Here is a 25,605-nt window from a genome sequence, read left to right on the forward strand (position 1 = left end):
CTTGCACGAATGACTTTCTATATGAAGCCATCTCTGCGAAACTCTCAAGTCAAGCAAGCACTCTCACAGCTTTTTGAATGCATGAATGGGAATTATGGTTGTCTATAGAAAACAACCCGTATTATAAAACAGGTGAGCTTCTGGGGTGGAATTCAAGGTGGTAGGAGCCCTTGAAAGTTTTCAGCATCAGGTTATGCAAAGCAAGAACGGTGAACGGAAATCAAACCATTTCCTAAGTATTAGTCACTCGGCTTTGAAGAGGCAATGCCAATAAGGAAGCCGACAGCAGCAAGCATGCAGGTAACAGACTCAGAACCACCTTGTCCTTTACCTGTGGTAGATGTCTGCCACCATTCTCATTGGCTGGGCTGCTCTCGGATCCGTTACTGCTTCCTGATTGATCCTTCTCATTCAGCAAGGCTGTGGCATATGCCAGCGTGTCCTAAAGGAAATCCACAAGACTTAAGAGCCAAATAAATACTTTTTACACAATGTTGCTGGTCACCAGGAATAAGAAACGCAGTACCTGCAAACAGGCATAAATTGGCACTGGTTCAAATATGGCAAACTGGTTTTTGTTTTTTTAAAAAAGAGCATGGTAGTGATACCATATCAGAGACTTAACAAAAATCCCTTGTTATACTGCAGGGCAGGGGCTCCTTTTTCTTAGCCCGTGGGCCATATTCCCTTCTGCGCAACCTTGGAAGACCACATGGTAGTGGAGGGCGGAGCCAGAAGCAAAAGGGGGAGGAGCAACAAACAGCTTTCACCTTTGCATAGTCGGCTAGTTCACACACAGTCTTCATCTTCTGTTCAGGGACACTTAACAGGCCAAAGCACTCCAAATGCAAAAGCAGAACAAATGAGGAGCGTGGCCTGGGGAGAGCGCCGAGGGGGAGATGCAGAGAGAGCAGGAGAGTTGGATTTGGCTCCCGGGCCCCAAGGTCCCCCAGCCCTGCCGTATGAGGTTTATTTTTTAAAAGAGCAAACTGGAAAGTTATGGCACTTCAGTCCTGTTTCACTGTTTAAAGCAATGGGAAACTTGAAATTATTTAAAAATCAGTCATGCTAATGAATTTCAAGCCTATGAAGACTGGCAATGTATGCATACACGCATGTAGCTTGCAGCATTTGTGCACCAAGTTTGCTGTGCTTTTCATAAATAAAACTTGGCAATCATCGGCCAATATTACATAGTAATTAGACAGGAGAGTTCTGCACACGACAGCAAAAATGCTAGACAGCATTACCATTTTCATTATATTTGTATAAACACACACACACACACACACACACACACACACACACACACACACACACACGGTAACTACAGCCCGCAGAGATTCTTTGTAAATAGTGTCAAATTTAGGCTGACCTGTGCAGAAATAGTGCGCTGAAAGGTTTTGGCAGTTGAGGTTTCATTGGATACATTACTCTGTGGAGCCCAGTAGTGTTCAGACATCTAGAGAAATATGAAAGCATCCATTAATGGAAACTGTGGAACAGTACTATAGCCACGTGAATAAACTTTTGTAACGAAAGGGTTTAAATTACCTTTATTTGAAGCCACTGTACAGCCCAACTCCAATGATGGGAATTCTCCTTGAAATAATCTTTAGCAGCAGAGCACCTTTGAAATCCAAAGCAAATTATTAAAACTATTTATCTAAAGGTAATTTAGGATCACACTCCCTTTTCATACTTTATGAACTGTCTGGCTGTGAAATTCACTGCCTTTGCTTGTGTGCCACAATACAGAGCAGGATGGAGTCCAATGTTTCAGAACGTCTCCAAAGTACAAATTCTTCCAGTTTAAAAAACCTTTCCTTCCTTGTCACACGGGGCAATTCTTTCTTGTCACAGTCAGTCAGCTGAGCGGCTATGATGCACTGCTGTGGCAGGACGATTTTACAGATAGCAGAACATCACGATTTTTCAAACAGCACGGGCTTCATATTTGCTGTTCTGTACAGTGTTTTCTTTGAGCCTGCTACTATTACAATGCAACTGAAGGCACAGCATTGAACATTCTTTAGGTATCCAAACAACTAGTCTTTCCTGGATACAGGTTCACAAGAAGCAGACCCTTTATCTAGATTATAAATGGATCCTACACATTTTATTTGGGCCTGAAAAAGGATAAAAGAGAACTGGCAAAGGCTTGCTGAAGACACAGCTGCTTCTTATAATTGTGTGACTTAATACAAACAGAACACACCGACTTCCATTTCACTGAGTGTTATACTTACTTCTGAGCAAGAGTGACCAAGAATTTGACACACTGATAACAGCGACTGCTGTCCACATGGTTATTACTGTGGTGCATCAGTGCTGTTGAAGAAAAAGAAAGGAGATTAATCAGTATTAAAGACTTCAGGAGTGGGCCCTGCCATAAAGCAGGGAGATTTGATTCTACATCCTAGTTTGGGCTTCATGTCAGACCACTAACCAGAGTGTAGAATCTAAACCATGGTTGTAGTTTCAAAACGTTCCACAGACAAACCATCATTTCAAGAAGTTTTTCATAAATATTTCTCACTTTCATTGAGCAGCACCAGCTTCTGCAGACAATAGCTGTAACTATGGTTCACTAACTTAGACAAAAGCATAGTTTGGTGCAACGTATGAATTTAGCCTATGATTCATGTCTTACTTAACAACAAAATGTCAAGACCCCCTTTCTAGTTAAAACATGCAATGAGCTGTGGGATTACAACCTAGGTTATAATAGAGCAATTAAAGATGATGAAACTTGGTTATCAACATAACCCCCCCCATTACCTACAGGATTTCTGTTCTTTTGATGCTACCTGCTTCTGATGTAGTAGTCAAAATGATAAAAAGCACTTCTGTTTCTATATGAACCAAGTCTTCACAATAAAAAAATAGCTCCTTTTGAATTCACACATCATAAATTTGTTTCTAATTCTTCACTTGAATATATTCAAGGACAGAGATTGTGGGCAGTATCTGTTAGCTGCGGAAGTGTAAGGCTGCTTACGCAAATGATCTCCTCCACACCCCCCCCCCCGGCTTCTGTACAAAATGAAAACCCTGTCCAGACGTTTTTTTTGGTGGGGCTGAACTGCTGTCACTGGAAGGGGGAAAGTCACCTCTCCTGCATTGCCACTGTATCACACAGCCCCATCACCCCCAAGAGAGTTTTCAGAAAGAAGAGGAAGATTGCTTGTGCAACCTGCCTTTCACTTGTGCGACCACTGGATTTAAGCCATTGATTTTCTTACTGCCAATTTTTTGTTTTGGAAGTTTCCCACAATTTCAAAGTGATTTGCCAGGAAGATGAGAAAAAACAAGTCCTCTTTGCATGCATGGAAGAACCTACAAGGTTCTTTGGATCCATTAACACCTCACAGCGGGTTTACTCACCCAGCAATCCATTTTCAGTCTCAAATGCAAACTTGACCCGTTCTATTTGCAAAGGATCTTCAATAATCTGCAAAAAGGAACAGAACAATTAGTTTATACAGATACTTGGAATCGATCGTATAGTTATACATTTCTTGGTTGTACCCAATGAAGTCTTTCCACTAGTAGAAGGACTTCTGCCTGCACAAAAGGGCTTTCTCTTGATTCTACCTTGGCTAGATTATATCCATTGTTATGTTAGCAAGATAACTAATATTATGACACTGCAAAAACCAGATAAGGGAAAATCCCTGGTTGTATAAATTGGTTGTATAAATTAGTATCGTTTTTGGCATCTATACTAAAATGCTTATGGACTGAGTGAACAGTGTAACACAAACAAGCAAAAAACCCCCTGTTTGTCATTAAAGTGTGTTCAGTTACCAATATCTCATGAAGAAGCTGGAAGGTGTTCTTCAATTCATGGGGTGGAGCAGTCTCCAGCTGATTCTGTAAGTTGAAGACACAGATTTAAGCAGGTGGAAGGGCACGCACATGAATATCAGATTTAGGATAACCATTCATATATGATTTTGCATTTTTAAAAACCCCTAAATTATAACAAGGTGGGGGCTAGATATCTGCACTTTTATCAGAAGCCTGTGTCATCAGAGAAATACATTTAAACACTTTTTTTCCAATTTGTTCTGGGGAAGAATTCTTTATTTGTGATTTTTTTTCTGAAGAGCATTGGTTCAAAGGATAGGGTGCTGGAGGACAGGCAGCAGGAGCCAAACATATAAAATAGGAAAATTAGAGAAGTGAGAGGAGTACAAACTATGGGCTAAAACACATACAGATCTCCTGCTTCCTGGAAACTAAGCAATTTTTGTTTGTTTTGCCATTTCAAATATAAGCGTTTTGCTCTCATAAAAGCAAGTAAGTTACATTTATAAATATGAAATATGTTGCCCTATGACCTAGGAGACCAGGGTTCAAATGTCCACTTGGCAATGAAGCTCACTGGGTAACCTTGGGCCAGTCGCAGTCTCTTAAATTAACCTACCTCACAGGGTTGTTGTGGGGATTGAGGAGGGGAAGAACCATGCATGCCACCTTCAGCTCTTTCGCAAAAAGGGTGGGATAGAAATGAAATATGCATGCATGGAGCGCATGGATGAATGGAGGAATATGCCAGAAGCTCTGGCTATTCGTACCTTTTTGCAGAGCCTTTTCATGTGCTACAATAGCTAATGTGTACAGTGAAGTGCAAATAAGCTCTTTCATTCTGAAGAATTGGCATCTGCCAATATGGAGATTGTGCAACAGGCAATTCGATTCTGTACTGCACAGAGCTGCTACGGACACAGACATGCGTGTGCGCACACACACACACACAGCTCAGGCACCAACGTAGAACAGGCCGTGTTTTGAATGTGTACCCTGACTGGTTTCTCCTTACCTTGATGAAATGCAGCATGGTAAAGGAAAAGTGCTCATTACAAAAGCAGCAGTACACCACCATCTCAATGAGGACCAGCAGCGATCCAGTTAGCTCCCTTAATGCATACATCACCTAATGAAGAAACAAAGAGTCAGATTAGGCAGCCGTTCTTTCTTAAAATAAAAATAAAAAATCCAGCTTTGGGAAGCTCGTAGATTTGCTCTTTTTAAATGTTCTTCACATTTAAGACCCAACCCAAGCCTCATAATTTATAGGCCTAAAACAGTAGCTTACCTCCATTAAATAAGGCTTCCCCTCAGGCAGGAACAGTAAAGCTTCTACTTCTTCATGGAGGGCCAGGAGCGGCCCAGAGGTGGTAATGCTAAGGGGTGAATGCAGAACACACAGACCAGGAGCTGAAAAATAAATGAAATGAAATGAAATATGGAGGCAGGAAACACGCAGAGGGACGAGTGGTGAAGAGGATAGCAAAAACTTTGATCCACATGATTTTCGGCCTTCCTGAACAAATACGAGGAGACATCCCCCACCTGCCTGCCTCCTGAGAAAATAGTTGAACCACTACTCCTTTTGAGTAGCAACTTTATATGCAGAGAGTAAATAGCAGGGTTGTGCACTGGTTCTGTGTACTGCAAATTACAAGGTGAATCAGGGTGATTTGGGGAAGATTCCCACATCAGACTGTGCTACTAGAATGGTGCCTCCAGATGGACTGGGGACTCCCTAAGCCTCCAGGTGGCTCTGTGCCCTTGATTCCCTCCCCTAGCCTCCCAGAAACTAAGTCAAGCTGACTGGGGGAAACCCCCAAAACTTGGAAGGGTGGAGAGGTGGTGGAATCTGAGAAACAGGTCTAACTTTGAAACACTGATTTCTTTTCCCAGAGCACTCCAATCAGATATTTAGAGGAGGGGTTGAAAGCTATTTCTTTACATGTTCCATTCTTTACAGTGAATGGAAAGATTTCCATTGTATGCCTCAAAGTAAGAGGGAAAGGGGCTGAAGACCAGCCCTTTGACCCTTACGGTAACAGGTCTTTGCTGGGAGAAAACCCCTTTTTCCTACGGATTTGTGCTGTTTTGCAGCAACCCCTTTCCATGCAAGTCTCCTTGGGAGAAGAGAATTTGCCTCCAAATGTCTGTGGGAGGCAGAAGCTCAACCCCCTAACTACAACCATTTGGGTACAAGGGTCTTTGCTAGGGGCAACATTCCCCACACTCGATATTTCCTGAGAATCTAGCACTTTTTTCTTCGCCCGCAATTCCTAGTGTGCCCACCCTAAAATGGTCAAGTCTGTCCTTGTGGGAGAAGCGCTGTGCAGCTTCATTCCCTCACAGAAAGGGTGACTGCATACAAATTTCACCCAATTCTGGAAGAAAATGAAAAAAAGTATAACTTGTCCTTTGATGGGAAAAGAATCTAACCTTTAGGTGTCCCCTGGATATAAATGCCTAGTTTGCAGTCTTAATCCATTCTGGAGGGTCCTCCAAGCAAGGACCCACTGGCAAATTTAACCCACTTCTGTGAAAAGGGAAGAAAGTTACAGCTGTTTTTAGATTCCCCATTATCATGAAGGGGTTGAGAAAACAGAGCTTAATTTTTAACAGATCTAAATTGGCTCTGCTCTGAATAACAATGGGTTGAATTGGAAAGACTGGCTCCAAACAAATCAGGCTGCTTCCCAAAGCTGCAGATTAAAAGTTGAATATGGTGGCTGGTGTACACTCCTTCCAAATAGTCACTGAAAACCAGGAGTTGCTCTTGGTGGGTAAACTGAGGAAGTTTAATCTCTTTACTGAAGATCTGCCAAGCTGCATTATTAACAGCGGCCATTTAGTTTTGTGAAATAAAATACTTACCCACATTCCTTTGTGATGAGACATCAGAGTGCAAAACAAGCAGTGCCACGGTATTATGGAGGAACCCAAACTCTCGAGCTTGTGCTGAACTCCATCTGCGATTCTGTTTTTGTTAGGCAATATTAAAAAAAAGAGTAGATGATTATTTTGCAAGCCCTGCTTAAACATTGCCTGCACATACTTTTCAGTTTTGTGTCTTTTCTTTTATTTAAGGGAAGAGCATTTCTAAAACCAATCATATGCTTGCTTTAAGTAAGCAGCAACTGTGTTCATATACTAGTAGCAAAGTATAGAGTGCTATATGGAAAACTCATTTTGAGTTTCTAAGGTAGACTCAGTTTTATGGTACAGCAGAACCTGAATCATGAATCGGGTTATGTTGCAAGTAGGCACCCATTTCTGTTTGATTAATTCAAAAAGCCTTCTATCAGCAACTTGTCCCAACAATGGGCAGGGTGTTCCAAGAGGGAGAAGCAATGCATGCAGCAAGTTCAGAACGGGGCTGAGTTGTGCTGAATCACCTACAGGCTTGAGGCAGTCAGTACCAGCAGCTGCCAAGGCAGGCCAGACACATGGCTCTGCCTCCCTCCTGCCTCAAATGCTGCTGGCAGCGCAGAGCTGGGCCCAAGGGAAGCAGCTGCAGGGAGTCTGGCTGCTTTCTTGCACATACGATTGCAGGGGGAAGAGGAGCAGACAGATTAAATTTCCTTGGCTGCTTCTGTTGGGCTCTCAGGTACAGGAGCAGCGGTGGCAATCGGAAGACAGAGTTCACAATGGTTTTGATCCCAATGGGTAGTTTCTGTAACTGAGTATATGAACTTGAAGGCAACACAAATATTCTACCTAGACTACTGGATGATATTAAGCACCTCATTACCTGGTTATTCTGACGGCTAGGACCAAGGAGAAAGTTGATCATATGCCTCAAGGCAGAATGTCTGAGAAGGAGATCACAAGCTCTTATACCCTGCTGTGAAAGGACAAACAGAACATAGGGTCACATCTGTTTCCATATGCAGAGCATGCCTGCACATTTTAGATTATGGTTCCTTATTATGCTTCATACTTTCCAAAAGCACATATGATTACATTATATACTACTGACTGGCAGGGTTTAGAATGGCTCCACAACACCAGATTCCCTGTGATTTGCAGATATTTTTTCTAAAGACTGCAGCAGACCACTGGAAAGCACCTGGGAAAGGCATGCTCTCCAGTCAATAGGGATTGATTTGAGCACCTGTAACAGGTTTAAACTCTAAATGGCTATATAAGAAATCTAGAAAAACAATCTACCTTTATGTGATAATGGTAATGTTTACCCATAACATAAATTTGTCCTAGGACATAGGGCAAATAAAGAGAAGTGGAAGAGTGAGTATTTGGTTTACCTTTTGTACAAAATTGTTGAACAAGAAGAAGTACTGGGCACAGTTTTTGCAGTTCTCAGGGACGTCCTTGTCCAGCAGACCAAGCAGCACATCCACTAACTGATGCAGACTTTTCAACTGTTGAAAAGTAAAGATGGGAAGATCTTGTATTATCAGGAAGGCGGATTTAATTAAGGCACATTTAATAATAAGTACAAAAGGCACCTACTGCCTATGGATTTATTAGGCTTGCTTAAGACAAATGCCAGGCAGCTTGGTTCAGCTGGCCATTGGGCATTGCTTCCTTAACACCCCCCTGAACAATTCTATTACTTTGGTGTGTGTCTATGCAAGGAGCTAAGCAGGACATTTAAGCCTCTTTCTCTGACCACCAACCACCTCATGAGATTTTATCAAACGTTGCCCATACATTCTCAAATGGATCTCTGCAGCCGTAAGAACAGGAACTTATTTTTTCAAGTAGGAGTTTCTCACAACACTTAATACTGCACTTGGACAAAACCATCACAGAACCATAGGCTTTGCAAATGTCTGAAACTAGTCACAAGATTCTGGCAGTGAACAGACTAAAGAAATACGACAGAAGAGCAAGGGCGGCAGAGGGGTGGGGAACAATTAACATATACCATTAATGAAGCAGTAGTATACAATTTTCTGAAGTGCAATGAAATGTTTCGCATACCAGCAGTTATATATTACTGACCTTTTCCTGATAAAACAAGGCACTGTCTAAGGTTTTTTCAAGAATGGTGGCTACAGCAACTCGCACCTCTCTTACACTGCATTCCAGTAGAAAAGTCCTGAAAAATGCACACATGCAACAAAAACGAAGATGCGCGTGATAGAATCCATCTCTCTCATGTGCTAGTAGAAATCTGCAATCCCTGCCTTTTACTCAAGTGTGAAATCCAATAATTACACTTCTTTGAGAGTAGAAAGACTGGATACGGTCACTTAATAGCCAAACTGAAGGTGCCTCATAGAATGTAAATGATTTCTATGTGCGTCTGACAGGAATTCTTCAAATCAGCAGGACTTAATACCATAACAAAATAGACAGATTAAAAGGAAGCAGTAATTGACTGCCTAAAGCAATGTAGATAGGCTTTCCACTGGAAGTCGTTCAGTGTGACAGAGCTTGTCATTTGGAGCAGACACATGCCTACACACACACACTGACTCACTGTGCACTTAATGGATCAAGCAATTTTTATATTCATGTCATAAATTATATTTCCTGCCAGAAAATATATCTAAAAGGCTATCTGCCTCTCCACAAGTAGATCATTCTCTCATATGGCTTATTTATCCAAGTATACAAATTTTTGGGTACATGCCTCTAATGAAGATAAGCGAGTAGTATATAATAGTTAGACTTGTGTACTTATATTGATACTTACTTTATGAGCTCTCGCCCTTCTGCCTCAACTAAATATTCAACCAACCATTGACAAGCTTCAAAACTTTTAGAAACCAAAGCATCAATGGTTGCAATCCATTCTTCTATGTCAACCCTTAAAAAAACACCAAAAAACAATCACAGTAAGGTCAGCAAGACTTCAATATGTGAAATATACGTTTTCTCTCTTTTAAAAAGCTTTTAAAAGTGTTACCTGAGTTTTTTCTTGGTTCGCAGACACGTCTGGAAGAGGAACTGGACTGCTAGTTGTAAACTTACTCTTGCCATAGATGGATAATGGGGGTGCTTTAACTTTGTCTAAGAAAAAGAAAGTGCATCACATCACACCACAAGTACTGGCCTTTCTGATAAGATTATTAAACACAGTTTTCAGACTGGAACTGAGATGGTGCCAAAATAGTTTTAGGATGGCACAAGAAGGTAAAGAGAATTATATGAGGTTTCAGAAAAATGCTTTGTCAAATGTCTGGTGACTTCCACTCTTCTGCTAAGCTCCTTGGTGTTTAAAGCAAGGGGGAAAACAGCTTCCGTCCCTTGGATGATGCTCTGGGAGCTGCAATCCAGCACAAACTTTTTCTCATTTTTTGGAACTTCCTCTTTAGCTCAAACCAAACCATGAGTGTGTGCAGTGGCCTCAATATTTGCCTTGTAAATGTATGTGTTTTAAAATTCTGATCCATTTTCAAATTGCTTCCTGCTATTTGACTTGATTTGGTTTTGTGTAAACAAAATTCTGAGGTTCCCATTCACTATAATGGAGAATTGAAAAATGGTATAACTCCCCCCTCCCTTTGACCAAAGTGGATGAAATTTACAAGGGCGAGGGAAGCAGATATTTGTCTCTTGCCTTTTCTCTTCATACAATAATTAAAGGTGTGTATTTAATGCTTCATACCAGGCTTTTCATTCCAGTGGTTTTGTCCTCTGATGGGTTTTACAGGCCTACGATAAGCCATACAGCCTTAGGGTGTCTAAAATGTTAGCTGCAGAGTTTTGGTGTTTCAGTTTTCTTTGTTAAAGCAGAGCAACACAGGAGCTAACATATATGTGTGTGAGTAGCTTCTAACTTCTTAAAAAGTCCTACACTGCTGTGCTTTGACAAAAAACACAATCTAGAGCCCTTAAACAACATTTTGGACAGACTCACTTCTTGCAAAGAGATGTAGGAAAAAATAGACATATGAGGGAAAAGTACAGAAACAATGGGACAAGATAAAGCTTTGTGGGATGCTTGATCCAACTTGGTGGAGGGCAGCCCCACAAATCACCCTGTTATTTGGCCCACACACAGGCAATGAACACCCTAAAAGATATAATCACAGACTGAACATATGTTTTACTGCAGTTAAATAATCAAAGAGGCCACAGTATGCTATATCAACAATGCATTCATTTTTTAAAAAGAAGTTTGCTGCTGGATAGTCTTAATTTCTCCCCCTCTTCCCACTGAAGACAGTTTATCTTGTTCTGGCTCCACTGAGCCTCAGCAATTCACTTCACTTTGTATCTGAAAGATAAAATTCATCACTCACAGCATTTAATGAAGCTAACGATAAAACAAAGCTAAAATAGTCACTGCTGTAGACATCTCTGTTCTTCATAAACTTCAGGTTTTCATCTCTCACCATCTGCAATGACAACACATGTCTGGTTTTAGAAATAAAAGTGAAGGATATGTTTAGAATTTCTAAATCTTTCTTACAGAAAATATGACATTTTTTAAACAAAAGCATCATTAAAAGCAGGATGTTAGTAGCAATGTATATCTCATGCTGTATGTTTGAAATGGCATGATTTGGGCTGAATTATCTGTAATTATCACCAAGCTAATCAAGTCATACTGGAAAGGCTCCCTGAAAACATCAGGCTCAGTGTGCTGCAGCAGTGAGATTAATGGCAAAGTCTAAGTGAAGAATTACCAGCAAAATAAACAGAAAACAGAACTCACATTTATTACAGTGCCATAAAACAGCAACTAAACTTTCACATGATTTTCTGTCATGGATGCTTCAGCTGAGATTCCTGCATTGCAGGGGGTTGGACTAGATGACCCTTGGGGTCCCTTTCCAACCCTACAATTCTATTATTCTATGTTATAGTGCTGGCAAAGATACACAAAGGGGCAGCTACAATTGAGTTGTCCACTGAAAATGACAGACATATAGGCTTACAAGAGAGAACTATTTCTTCACAAACTGTGATTAATTTATCGATTATCGATTCCTACAACATGAGGAAATGGTCTTCAATTGAATAGCTATAAAATGAAGTGTCACCTCTAAATCTACGAGATTAAATTTTGATTTTTGTTTTACTCCAGAACAAGTCAGAGAGTAAAAGATATACCTATATCCATTACACTTAGAATTTTATCTATTGAGCTTGTGAATACCTGATAGTTTCATAATGTTATCTAGCTGCCATTAACACTGTTTACCTGATATATCCGAACTGGCATTTTCTCTACAAATAAGCCTTTTTTCTCCCCTTTCTTGACCAGCTTGGTCAAGATGGACAAACGGTCACTACTGGGTCTATGGGGCCGTGGTGATGATTGTGGTGAAACATCTGGTGAAGATGGAGCAGACCTGGGAAATAAAACGCACGTGAGCTCAATGCTGAAAATATATTCTTCCATTTGCTTGACAAAGTGCAAAGCCAAAGTTCTCAAGTATGTTGTGCATCCAGCAATGCACATTTGATCATAACTTTACGTTCCGCGCATGGAAGGCCTGAACTCATTATATGGCTGATTGTGGCTACAATCCTGCATCCTTTGCTAGGGCAGCAGGCTGTGGAGCAGTGTTTTCTAAGAAGCCAGTGTAGCTTCTCCTCCTTCATCAGGTCTCCAGGGCTGTTTACTGCTGTGGTGCTGAGTACATTGCTCTAAACAGATGCTCCCATGCATTCAACAACCTGCCAAGCCCTCTCTCACAGCTCTGCTTCTGTCACGGCTAAAATGGCCGCTGTTTCTTTAATGCGAATAAAGCTGGGTCAGCATGACTCAGCGGTCTGCACCAAGTTGTATATATAAGTGAGAAATGTTAGTTTGTTGCTGAGGCTGGTGTTTGGGTTGGTTGGTGCTGGTGTGTGGAGTTATTCAGTCGTGTTTTGCACAAAGACTTTTAAGAATAAAACTCTGCAAGGATATTCTCGTGGACTCTTTTTGTGCCGACAAGGGTCCGAGGACCAGGCTGAAGAGGCAAAGGGAGGTCAGAACCTTTTCCTCCTTTTTTTTGCTTTTTACAAACACTGACAGGTTATGGGCCCAGTGTTTCTGAGCATGTGCAGAGTGCAAAACGACTGACAGCATCTCAGCAGGGAGCTGGTGAGTCATGGCTGTGCGTTGGAGCAGTTGGTGGCAAGCTGTAACTGTCTGCAGCGACGCTGGAGCAGCTAGGATCTGAGGACCAGAAAAGCACCCAGCGTCGGCTACTGGAACAGTTTGAACTGCTAGAGGACCACAGTAGGCGACTCACAGAGCGGCTACACCAGTTGCAGAGCCAGGCGGGACCTGAGGGTCAACAGAGGCAGCAGCTAGAAGCCGTTTGCCTGAAAGCTGGTTGCCCGTGATTAACAGCATGGAGAGTATGCGTCCCCGAGATCTGACCCTTGAGTATGTGGTTGGAAGATTGACCGAAGAAGCAGAAAGAAGGTCAGATAAACAAGCTGAACTCCAAGAGCGGAGGAGTTACAGTCGAGGGGGCCAGCAGCAGAATCTGCCAATGGAGCAACGCCAAGGTTTGGACTTGGCCATGGCAGTGAGGAGATGCTATAGATGCAACCAACCCGGGCATCTCCAACGTCAATGCAGGGCAAGACTTCCAGGAGACGACGTGGAGCAGAGACAGCAATCAACACAGAAACGTAAGCAGAAGGGGTTCTCTTCAGAGAAGAAGAACACGCGTTCTGCTCAGTTTGTTTCTGCATTTTCTCGAGAGGAGAGGAAGATACCTCGAGGAACATGGTTGCTGGACTCTGGGAGCAGCAGGATTATCTGCAACAGTCGGGAGGACTTTAAGACCCTGGGGAAGCCAGCTGATGGAAAAGACTCAATTTATCTTGCTGATGGTCGTAGAAGCAAGATTGATGGCCAGGGAACATGTTTCCTGCAGTGCTTGAACACTACTCTACCAGAGACTCTGTTTGTCAGCAGTTTGGACTATTGTTTGCTGTCTGTAAGCTGTTTGATTAATGCAGGGTATAGTGTTAACTTCACACGGGATGGCTGTCTGATAAAGAATGGAACTCAGGTATGTGGCCATGCAAAGTTGGAAAATGGGTTATATGTAATGCAGGACAAGCCTGTTAAAGCAGCCCAGGTGGTTCAGGATAATTTGCCAGTTCATAAGGGGTGTGTACATGAACTGCACAGAAAACTGGGTCACGCCAATTTCCGTGTGCTTTCAGAGATGCAAAAGGTGTGCAAGAACCTAAAAGTAAACAGCTGTAACTGTTTCCTAGATTGCAATGTATGTAAAATGGCCAAATCTAAGAGGAAGCCTGTGGCTTCTAAAAGTGACAGAGTATCTAAAGAGGTTTTAGAACTTGTCCATTGTGACGTGATAGGCCCTTTTCCACAGAAGACTGAAGGAGGCGCCAGATATGCTTTTCTGGTAATTGATGATAAATCACGTTTTAGTTGGTTGTTTTTGTTAAAGCAGAAATCTGAGTGTTTCCCCACATTCAGAGAATGGGTTGCCCAAGCTGAAAAGCTCTTTGCTCGCCCTGTTGTGCAGTTGCAAACAGATAGGGGTGGAGAATTTCTGAACAAACAATTTGGGACATGGTTGCGACGTAAGGGGATCACTCGTCGTTTGACTAACCCTTATAGCCCTGCTGAAAATGGTCTGTGTGAAAGACGTGGGGCTGTAATACAGTCAGTAAAGGACTGCCTGCTACTGGATGCAGGATTGGGTCACAACCATAGGCTGTGGGGCGAGGCTTTTCTGACAGCGAACTTTTTGATTAATAGAACCTGGTCTAGCTCTATAAAAGATATTCCTTATCGTGTGTTGTTTGGGAAAGAACCAGAGTGGACAATGCTCCATAACTGGGGTGCTTGGGCACATGTAAACATCCCCAAAGCTCAGCGCCAGAAAGGGGGTGCTAGAGCGCAGAGACTGCGGTTTGTGGGATATCAGTCCTATGGCAAAGGGTGGCGTTTCAATTTACGCCCAGGACGAGTAGTTCTGTCACGAAGTGCAGACTTCGCTGACCAGGACAGATGGACTGTGATCCATGCCAACCCAGATTGCCTACTGCCCCTGCAAGTAAGAGAAGAGGCTTCTTCTCAGCCATTGGCAACGCAGGAGCAGGAGGAGGAGGAGGCACAGATTTCCCCAAAAGATGTGGCAAAAGATAATACTTCTCTAGAGGAAGAGGAAGAAGAGCCAGAGATAAGGGGGGAAGAAGAAGTAATAGTGCCTAGGCGCTCCCAGCGTTCAAACAAGGGTGTACCTCCTCAGCGTTTGACCCTAGGAGGAGTGAGAGTATGCAATGTGAGTTGTGTGGAACCACAAAGTTATAATGAAGTCTTAGACTTACCCCCTGGGGAACGTGCTTTGTGGGAACAAGCTATGAAAGAAGAAATGGACTCTTTTAAACGTAACAAAGTGTTTGAGGTCATAATGCCGCCACCTGGTGGCAGAGTGGTGTCATGCAAGTGGGTTTACAAAAGGAAAACCCTTGCATCTGGGGAACCACGTTTTCGAGCCAGATTAGTAGCCAGAGGGTTCACTCAGATTAAAGGGGAGAGTTATGATGAAGTGTTTTCTCCCACTGTAAAGAGTGAAACTTTTCGCTTAATGCTTTCCATTGCTGCTGTAAGACAACTAGCAGTGCACCATTTTGATGTTGATGCTGCATATCTGCATGCAAATTTAGACCATGAAGTATTAATGAGACAACCCCCTGGGTTTGAAGAGGAGAATGGTGCAGTCTGGCGTTTGAGAAAGGCTGTTTATGGTCTCAAACAAAGTGGAAGGTGTTGGAACCAGTGTTTAAATGAAGCCCTTGTAAAACTTGGTTTTAAAAGGAGTGTGGCTGATCCATGCCTGTACACCAAGGGATCAGGCAACAAATATCTAATGCTCTTAGTCTTTGTTGATGATTTGCTTGTGGCAGGGAGTTCCACAGATGAGATCCAGAAGCTCACAAGTCAACTGGAAAAGAGGTTTAAGCTTAAAGCCTTGGGGCCTGTAAGCAATTACTTGGGAGTAGAAGTAAGGCAGGAAGCTGATGGAAGCTTCCTATTGAGTCAGAAGGAGAAAATTCTTCGTTTGATAGAGCAGTTTGGCATGGAAAACTGCAAGCCAGTTCAGACTCCCATGACACCAGATTTCCCAAAGACAGTGTGTGATGATAAATTTGATCAGCCTGAGTTGTATCACTCAAAAATAGGATCACTGTTATATTTAAGCCAGTGGTCAAGGCCAGACATTGCATGTGCTACAAATGTTCTGAGTCAACGTGTATCTAAACCCAGTACTGCTGATTGGTGTGCTTTGAAAAGGCTTATCAGATATCTAAAGGGGACATTAAATGTATGTTTGAAGATATCTAGTACACAAGACGAAAAACTAGAAGTATTTGTTGATGCGGACTGGGGAAGCTGTGTAGCTACCAGAAAATCTACAAGTGGAATGGTTATGATGTTTGCCAATTCCATAATTGGGTGGAGGTCAAAGAAACAAGGATTTGTTGCAACCTCATCCTGTGAGGCAGAATATGGGAGCCTGTCGCTAGCATGCAATGAAATCATGTGGTTTATACAGATACTAAAAGATCTAGATTGTAAAGTTGATTTGCCTATCCAAGTGTATGAAGATAGCCAATCGTGCATTGCATTAGCGGGCTCGGAAATAATGAAATCCGCATCAAAACATATTGCTATCCGTCATGCGAATGTTCGAGATTGTGTACAGAATGGGGTAATCAAACTGGAGTATTGTCAATCACAAGATAATGTTGCTGATTTGTTCACCAAGCCTTTGCCAGCAACATGCCATAATGAACTGATGACAAAACTGGGTTTATGTGTATAATGTATGTATGTATTGTTTCTGTTGGGGTTTTTCGCATTTAAAGAAACAGAAGGGGTGTCACGGCTAAAATGGCCGCTGTTTCTTTAATGCGAATAAAGCTGGGTCAGCATGACTCAGCGGTCTGCACCAAGTTGTATATATAAGTGAGAAATGTTAGTTTGTTGCTGAGGCTGGTGTTTGGGTTGGTTGGTGCTGGTGTGTGGAGTTATTCAGTCGTGTTTTGCACAAAGACTTTTAAGAATAAAACTCTGCAAGGATATTCTCGTGGACTCTTTTTGTGCCGACAAGGGTCCGAGGACCAGGCTGAAGAGGCAAAGGGAGGTCAGAACCTTTTCCTCCTTTTTTTTGCTTTTTACAAACACTGACAGCTTCTGCTACTACTAATACACTGTATCTGTAATACCCAATGATGTTCATAACTGAACCATTTCTTTTTCATAATGAAAACAGGCTTCATAGAGTCAGCTGGCCAGCCTCCTGCTAGTGGGGAAAAATGAAACAAGGTAAAGAGAAAACCAAAGGTTTCTCTGACTAAATGTTTTTTGGCCGTTTTAGCAGGATGTGAGTTTCATGGTGCAAGTATTCACCCCCAAATGGTTATGTTCTACTTTTTCAAGGTTGTATCTTTAAAAAGTTTCAATACTGTAGCTTGTACAGTCCTATTCCTTCATACACTACCCACCTCCTAAATGTCTTGGATGCCCCTAGTCATAAACATACACACAGAAGCTGTCCTGAGCTTATGCGTAACCAAATTATAGCCTCAAGAGTACTCTTCTGAACAGAAGATTATAAATTCTGCAGAGGTCCCTCATCGAAGGAATAAGCTTCTGGTTAAGTAGCTTAAACACACACACACACACACACACACACACACACAGAGAGAGAGAGAGAGAGAGAGAGAGAGAGAGAGAGAGAGACTAGAGGGGAAGCAAGATGTTCTGCTTGTGCAGGGATCAGATAACCGGGGTTAAAAGGTAAAGGTAAAGGTACCCCTGCCCGTACGGGCCAGTCTTGCCAGACTCTGGGGTTGTGCGCCCATCTCACTCAAGAGGCCAGGGGCCAGCGCTGTCCGAAGACACTTCCGGGTCACGTGGCCAGCGTGACATCGCTGCTCTGGCGAGCCAGAGCCTCACACGGAAACACCGTTTACCTTCCCGCTGGTAAGCGGTCCCTATTTATCTACTTGCACCCCAGGGTGCTTTCGAACTGCTAGGTTGGCAGGCGCTGGGAGGCAGGTAAACTTACAAAGATAGGTCCTCAGCTTCCTGACGCACGACGCTAACTCTGCTTTTCTTTGGCAAGACTGGTGAGTTCTGGTCAGAAACTCTCTGGTAGAAGAGCATGTAGGCATTCCAGTAGCGGCGGCGAACATCAGGATATGGATTTGCTGTGAAGAAGAGATATCCTTATAGTTGACTGACCTGATTCTTGCAGCAGGAATACTGGCCTAACTACAACTTTCAGGCAGTTGTTAATGGAAATCTACACATTCCAAAGGGGAAAGAATAAATTGCTGATTAAGGGGGCCAACAAGCAACATTTTCCATGGCATTTTATTTTCCAAAGGCAGGTGGCTTACTTCTGTTTCACATCAAACATTTTTCTCTCCCCGACTCCAAGGCCAAGAAAAGCAGGTCTGTGCAGGAAACAGCACAGCACTGATATGCATGCATGCTTCACTCGTGTGTGTGTGTGTGTGTGTGTGTGTGTATGTGTGTGTGTTCATGCACATCACACGAGCGTTTCACGTTGCTTCCTACATGGAAATGCTTTCTGGGTAGAAAAAGCATGTTTTTGTGTAGCAACTCTGATCACACCAGTTATACTCTTCAGTTCCCAATTGGCTAAGGAGCCATATGAATAGAACAAAAAACAACAGGACAGCAGCCATGCAGTATGTCAGTAATATGATTAATTTTTTCTGAAGACAGATGCCAAACTTCCACATCAGCAACTGTGATCCTGTAACTCAGCCCTGAAATGAATAAGATTTAAATGCAGGGAAAAGTGATAATGGAACACAAAATTTATACTTACACTGGTCATAAACTTTGGGTCTATACTCTCCGCCAAAGCATTCATACTCCAAAGTTTCATCATTCAACTCAAATTCTTCAACAACTGTGTCATTGAATTTGAACCATTTTCCTTTTCCACATCCCCTGTTGGTAACACACAGAAACACAAGCCATGTTCACTGTCAAAGATGATGGCTTAAAAAGCTCAAAAAAGTTTTCTAATAGCTTTCCAATTCTCATGGCTACCAAAGAGATAATCTGCATTGAGATTGATTTCATGTTAAAATCAAATATGGAACAAAACAGATCTGAATTTAAAGGGATCAGAAATCACAGCAAGATGGCAGACACATTCACCACTGGTCTGTTTCATACAATGATTCAAACTTTATAAAGATCATCCCTCCTGTCACACACATCCTTTGAAAGGAAGATTCTGGTTTTGTTTTAAGCCAGAGCTACTCCATTACATTTGCAAAAACTTTCAAGCATACTGATATACTTTCATACAGAGCTTTAAAAAGTGCTATACAAAAATTATGCATTTGCCAATAGAGTTTGCAGGTTTAACACGGTATGGACTTAGCTGCTTTAAAGTATTCAAGCAAAGAACTAGTAGAGCCCATCCAGAGCAGACTTTTCCCTTACCTTCTATCTTTGATAAAGGAATAGTAGTGCCCTGCATGGGCCTGACCGCTGTGCACTATCACCCCAACCAGCTCATAGTTTTCTGTAGGGGCCACTTTCTTCCGTGGGGATCCTGCACCTCCCTGATCGACGTGTCGCCCATTGTCTCCAACTTCCGAGGAAGAATCTTGCCGGGCCATTCCTGAAACTGTATAGGGTTCCATGTTCAGCATCCAGGGGAACTGTTCGAAAGGAAACACTTCTGATTAAATTTAAACCTGAGCCCTATTACTTGTTTATAAATCTCCTGTAATTACCTAAAACACAGGGTGCCTAACCTTTAAAGGTTGAACACAGGAAATCATTTATGGGATGCAGTCATAGAGTAAACCAAATTGTTTTTCCATGACTCAGCATGGAACTTCCGATTTTTTTCCAATGAGTAAGATTATGGACTTCAACTCAGAAAGCAAGCCACAATCACTTCTTTTGAAACTCTGCAAGCACCATTAGTAGTTAGGGCAGGTAACATCAAAGGCCTATCAGAGGGACAGAGATACACCGTGGGCAACATGCATACTTGGAACAGAATAAATAATGGTGAGAAGTAAAGATTCCATTCCAGAAAACGCCTTTACAGAAATAAAGAGCAGCTGTGCTTACCTTTATCTGTTCATCGTACTTAATGGAACGTCCACTTTCCCAATCAAATCCAAATCTCATGAGGTGGATCACCAACAAGCTAGGCAGAGCTTTAATGCATGTCCGCTTTACTGTAGTTCTCTTAAAAACAGAAGAGAGTCACCTCCAGCTACTCATTTTAGCATCAGGGAATGCATACTTCCTGCTCACTGCAGAGAGGTGTTCTTACAATTATGGATTTAGGTTGATAGAATCAAAGAGCAGGAAAACTATTTTCTAAAGACTAACTACTAATTCCTTATCAAATCATTTACTTTTCTCAAAGGCAAAAACTTTCAAACATACAAATATTTTGTCTCTACTTTGCCAAGGACACCAATATTCTGAAGTGACCCCCCCCCCAATATACATACACTACCCCAGTACTCATTGAAGGAAGCGCAGAATATCAATGTGATAAAAACAAGCACACATTAAACTTGAGGGCTTGGACTAGACTCATTCTCTAGATCTCTAAGTGTACTAACACACCCTGGGTTGTCTCTCCCTTAGAATATTACAGGTATTTTAACTGTCACTGGGGGCGGGGGAAGCATTACCTTTTCTTTACATTTCTCACAGTAATATGCATTACTTCCTTCCAGAATTTCTCCTCTAACAAACTGATCCAATGAAATTTCCAGGCTTTGACATGAAGTGACTCCTAGATTGAGAGCCATAAAGGCTTCCTCTCGTTCATACCTACACCAAATTGGATAATGAAAAAGGGTTAGACTGCAATACTACCAACTCTATTGTTTCATGGTTTAAGAGATGTCTCTTTTTGGCAATATCTTTAACAGTCAAACCCACTGCAGACATGAGGCTTATCATCTTCTTTGATGGTTTACAGAGCAATCTTAAGTGTAGAAAAATCTTAATTTACACTGGCTTAAGTTAAGCCTATTTCCAGCTCTATGAAGGAAGAATGTGATTCACACCACCCATTTTGCTGGCTAAGTTCTGCCGGGTTGTGAGGCCACATGACTTAACTGCAAGGGTTTGGAAAAGGTCCAAGTCTCTCCTTGCCCTGTTCCACCTCTGCCAGGCCCTCAGAATGCCTCCCTTTTTTGAGACTTCTGTCGGCAACCCTCTGGCTCAGACAGGGTGAAAGACTTCTGCCAGCATATCCTCAGCTGAGGAAGCCCAAAATCTGCCAGAACCAAACCCATTCATCCCAGAGGATCTTGATGTTTGGATTGTGCTGTAAGACAGCAGGCTATAGACTCATGGCTCCATCCCATTCTCCCTGCAATTTCAATCCCGGTGAGGGTTTGCTGCTTAAAAACTAACCATGGTTACTATTTATGAAGAATTAAGTAGTAGTATAATTACAGATGCAATACTAACCATATTGACAAGAAAATGGGAGTGGGGGTGTCATACAGGATAGGGGAGGTGGGTGCCACAGAAACAGATCTATGGCAGCCTTCCTTCACCTGGCAGCCTCCAGAGGTTTTGGATTCCAAATTCCATCAGGCCCACTCAACATGGCCAATGATCAGGGATGATGTGAGTTGTAGCCCAAAACACCTGGAAGGCACTAGGTTGGGAAAGGGGTAGGAAAGAGACTTCCCAGTCAGACACCATCTGCTGGGAACATGTTTTCCGTATTTGCAACCAAGCTGATGTGTTTTATTTCTACTTTTAGAAATGAAGAATTGGTAATGGCTCGTATAAACCCTAACCTATGAGAATTATAAAGGCTTGAGAAATTAATTTAGAAATCTAATGTAATGTGTTGACTGAGAAGCGATCGGGCTCCTCTCCCACATAATCCAGGGAAGGGAGGATAGAAATGGTTGAGCCTTGAAAGAGCTCTGTGCTGCTGCAGAACAGGCAGGGTTAGGACTGGGTAGGCCATATCCCATGGAATGTTGAAAGCTGCCGAATGACTGACATGGCCCTGCCTGTGGAAAGGAGAATATCCATGCCTGAATCATGCTAATCTGCAAGAGAAAAAGTTGAGGGGGGAAATCGGCAGTGTACTTATCAAGAGCTTTTTCTCCTTTAAAATGAAGTCACTGAATGGCACTAAACAAAGATGAAAATCAAGTACTTCCAGTAGTTCCAGTAGTTAACATTAAGAGTTCTTTTTTCCAAGTAGGCTACCCGTAACTAGGAATAACCTAGTTAAAATTCACCCACCTATGAGGACAGTCCTTGCAGATTTTCTGATCAGAGTAGATTCCCTGGAAAGTGTTCTTAAATATTTGGTCTCGTCCTATTTTCTGTAAGAGATAAAAAAATGCTAATAGCAAAGGGCATATACTTGAAGCGGCTGTTAACGAAAAGAATTACTGTGTAATTATAACACCATAACAAACATAAAAATAACCTTGAGGTATTCATCCATCTGATCTATAAGACTTGTGAAGAACTCATAAGCATCTTGTTGTTCACGCACATAGAGCTCCTTGTTCCACATCTTGAAGATCTAAAATATAAAATGTATTCCATAGAGTCATTGCTTTAAGATACTGAGACTTTTAAGGAAAGCAGCAGATGCATCTTAGTTCCCTGGAAAAAGCTTGCCTCCTAGTGGAAGGAGAGAAGAACATGCCAGTGTTCTGCACCACTGGATTGTGACCAATAGGGAGAACTATATATTACAGTTGCACCTTGGAAGTTGAACGGAATCAGTTCTGGAAGTCCATTCGACTTCCAAAACATTCGGAAACCAAAGCACGGCTTCTGATTGGCTGCAGGAAGCTCCTGCAGCCAATCAGAAGCTGTGGAAGCCCTGTTCAGCTTCCAAAAATAGTTTGCAAACCGGAACTGTCGCTTCCAGGTTTGCGGCATTCGAGAGCCAAAACATTTGAGAACTAAGCTGTTCGAAAACCAAGGTATGACTGTACATTCAAACAGGTAAGAGCCCTTTTAGTATTGCTGCATTTCAGTATGTTTAGACCTAAATCTACATGTTAAAATTGGGGGTGGGGAGAATTACCTTCCAGAAATTTTCAGGTATGTAATACTGCAGCTTGCTCTCCATTAAGTGACCGAAGAGTGACTGAACTTGATAGAACACATTGTCATCGGGATTGTCCATGTCATCGTCAATCGAAAGCAATGCCTTTGGAAACAATTGACAAGGAAAGTTATTGAAAATGCATCACACTGAGGAACAGTTCAGTTTCGCCAGGAGTTGGTAAGAGCAGTAACCAAGGTACTTAATATTAATATTCAACACACTCAAAGCTTCCTTATTAACTATTCCCACCTTCAACAAGCATACTGGTTGGGAAGATGGAAGGGACGAAGAGTAGGGCCACATGGCTGGCCTCACTGAGAGGCTTCTCACCAAACTGCACTACCTCAAAGGACTGGAATTCATTCTGTCCCCTTAAAGGAACAATAAGGAGGAGAGATCACAAGGCTCCCGTATCTGTCCTCTAAGCAAAGCAGAGCAAGAGCCTGGGCTTCAAATGCCCATGTGCTCCAACTATGGCCCAGGTGGGCCCAGAGGTATTCTTCAAAGGAAGGGGAAAGAGGGCGAGCAAGCTCCAGCTCTGTGTTTAGCCTCCAAACCTTTTCAGAGAAGAAAAGGAATCCTGCTGCTGTCTGGGAGGCTTGGGGATGATGGACCAATTGTGTGTGTGCTTCTGTTGTTTTGTTTTTGGTGCTTGTGTTTGTGTGCAATTTGCTTTTGTTGTTTGGGGTTGGGTGTTCTCCTTGCTTTTAATTATTTCCAAAGTTATGCTTTTTGTCACTGCTGGGGTATGCGTGTTTTGCCTGGTTTTTACTGTGTTTATTTTGTGATGTATGTGTTTTTCTGGGGATGCTGCATGTTTGTTTTGTCTGTATTTTGTCATCTACACAAGTGTTTTGCCTGTGTGAGCGTCAACAGTTTTTATTCTGTGACATGCGCATTTTATGGTGTCCCAGAAAGTTATGGATTTCTAAATGTGCCTGAGCCAAAACCCTACCACCAAGGTTAGAGATCCCCTCATTTACTACATATAAATCTCAGCCTTGTAATTTCTGAACTAGGTAGTTTTCGATTTACCTCAGAGTTGTGGCCCATTTTCATGATTCAGCACTCCTTCCTCCCCACAGTCCATACTATATGTGTGAAGTTAACAGGCATCCCAAAAGAATTTGCTTTAAGAACAGTAAATAAAGATTACCTCGGGAAGTCCTGGCTGCATATAGAGCTGCTGGAAGACTGCATTCATGTAGCATGTTGCACCTCCATTTTTTAACCCCACAAATCCTGAAATGGATCGACCGTCTACAGGTGGGAGATACTGGAAGAAAGGGAGGCAGAGAGCAGAAATTTGTAGCAAAGAAGATTTAAAGCATTAATGGATATAATTTTTTAAAAAACTGAATATCCAAGAGACTTTCCAAAAGTATTCATTATGGTCCCTTCTAATGCTACAATTCTATGACTCTCATTATTTAATCCATTCTGAAGATCTGACATTTAGCGTCATATATACATAGCTGGAGTGAAAAAAATTACTTCCATTGAAGTAACCCACTTACATCAAATTCCTTGGAAAGAGCTGGATCAAGCTGGTGATGCATAGAGAGCAGCTCTTTTGTAATAAGCTGTAGATTTGAGGGCGAGCTATCTGCCAGCATCACCAGCACTTCATATGCTGCTAATCGGCTATTCACTGTACTGCACCTAGAAGGGAGCAAAAAGAATCTGTTCGTGCTGCATATTCAGTTTTCATACTAGCAAGATATATCAAATGACCTACTTCCAATAGTTGCCACAGGGAATCCAAGTAAAGTTTAATGCCCATCTGTGCAGTCCAATTTTAAAACCATTCAGGGCATTTTTATTTCCCGGACCAGTGGATGTTATTTATTTTGCAAAGGAAGGCAAGAATTAAAAAAAGTCTGTGTGCTTATCATTCCCCCCTAAAGAAAGGCTGGTTCCGGGATGTAAATAAAATGACACTTAAGCAGAAAAGTACTTAGATTTCTGCATAAAATCCCAAGCTCAGTGGCTAAGTTAAGTTACACCCATAAGAGAAATTTACAAAAACAGTTAACCCGATTTCTTTGTTTCTGGGTATGGCATTCAACATTTTGAGGGAGTTATGGACTGTGATAATGCACGGGTTAGTTACACCGGCCCTATGGTCCAATAAATTGTTCAGATGCCTTTGTGCTTCTGAAAGAGGGATTGAGCTTTGCTTTTTAAAACAACTGAGCCCTTTGGATTTTGTAATGGACCAACTCTAGCTATTCAAATTATGCACAGTAAAAATAAATAGTTCTGGAAGAGCATTTACAATACTGCTTAATAATCTTCAAGAATTTGAAATGTGATTCTCCACAGATATGGAACATCATGTTCTAAAAATGTAATAAAGGACATGAGAGCAATATAGATGATTTATAATTGAGTAGTATTTCAATATGTTTCTTAATAGCCCCTCTCAGGAACCACATTTATTCTCAGTTATTTAATTTCTCGGCACATTCAAGCACTGCTTATGAAGTTTACTTTAATGTATTTTTTTAAAAAAGGAAATTGTTCCATTCTGCACAAAGCTGATTGACTATTCAAGAATGGTAGATCCAAGCCCTCTGTGCTTCTTTGTTTAATACAACAAAAGTCCTCATGCACTCTTTACTTTGGATGAAAGTCTTGCTGAGTGGCAGCCACACTGCCAGCTGGAGAATGGCTGTTCAGAATAATCCTAGATGCTCGGAAGAGGAAGTCATCTAATAATGGTTTGATCAAAGACGAACCTATAAAGGGAATAACA

General features: G+C 42.0%; 1 protein-coding gene across 2 annotated transcripts in view; it reads right to left on the bottom strand.

The window, feature by feature from the left end:
* Positions 1-25,605, bottom strand: part of USP24 (ubiquitin specific peptidase 24) — a 78,459-nt gene that overhangs the window by 4,385 nt on the left and 48,469 nt on the right. For both annotated transcript variants that reach the window (XM_081915667.1, XM_081915668.1), the window contains exons 40-66: positions 25,471-25,588; positions 24,365-24,509; positions 24,004-24,123; positions 22,824-22,949; positions 22,212-22,310; positions 22,022-22,104; positions 20,434-20,575; positions 19,856-19,975; positions 19,214-19,434; positions 18,585-18,709; positions 17,793-17,934; positions 11,936-12,086; positions 11,031-11,126; positions 9,692-9,795; positions 9,479-9,592; positions 8,782-8,878; positions 8,079-8,195; positions 7,565-7,657; positions 6,688-6,790; positions 5,105-5,226; positions 4,829-4,942; positions 3,811-3,876; positions 3,388-3,454; positions 2,250-2,331; positions 1,555-1,630; positions 1,376-1,462; positions 332-442 (exon numbers count right to left, since the gene is read on the bottom strand). In XM_081915667.1, the coding sequence (XP_081771793.1) occupies positions 332-442; positions 1,376-1,462; positions 1,555-1,630; positions 2,250-2,331; positions 3,388-3,454; positions 3,811-3,876; positions 4,829-4,942; positions 5,105-5,226; positions 6,688-6,790; positions 7,565-7,657; positions 8,079-8,195; positions 8,782-8,878; positions 9,479-9,592; positions 9,692-9,795; positions 11,031-11,126; positions 11,936-12,086; positions 17,793-17,934; positions 18,585-18,709; positions 19,214-19,434; positions 19,856-19,975; positions 20,434-20,575; positions 22,022-22,104; positions 22,212-22,310; positions 22,824-22,949; positions 24,004-24,123; positions 24,365-24,509; positions 25,471-25,588 (3,041 nt within the window). The remainder of the gene's footprint in view (positions 1-331; positions 443-1,375; positions 1,463-1,554; positions 1,631-2,249; positions 2,332-3,387; positions 3,455-3,810; positions 3,877-4,828; positions 4,943-5,104; positions 5,227-6,687; positions 6,791-7,564; positions 7,658-8,078; positions 8,196-8,781; positions 8,879-9,478; positions 9,593-9,691; positions 9,796-11,030; positions 11,127-11,935; positions 12,087-17,792; positions 17,935-18,584; positions 18,710-19,213; positions 19,435-19,855; positions 19,976-20,433; positions 20,576-22,021; positions 22,105-22,211; positions 22,311-22,823; positions 22,950-24,003; positions 24,124-24,364; positions 24,510-25,470; positions 25,589-25,605) is intronic.

This window comes from Podarcis melisellensis (assembly GCF_964234715.1).
Source record: "Podarcis melisellensis genome assembly, chromosome: 6".
NCBI lineage: Eukaryota > Metazoa > Chordata > Lepidosauria > Squamata > Lacertidae > Podarcis > Podarcis melisellensis.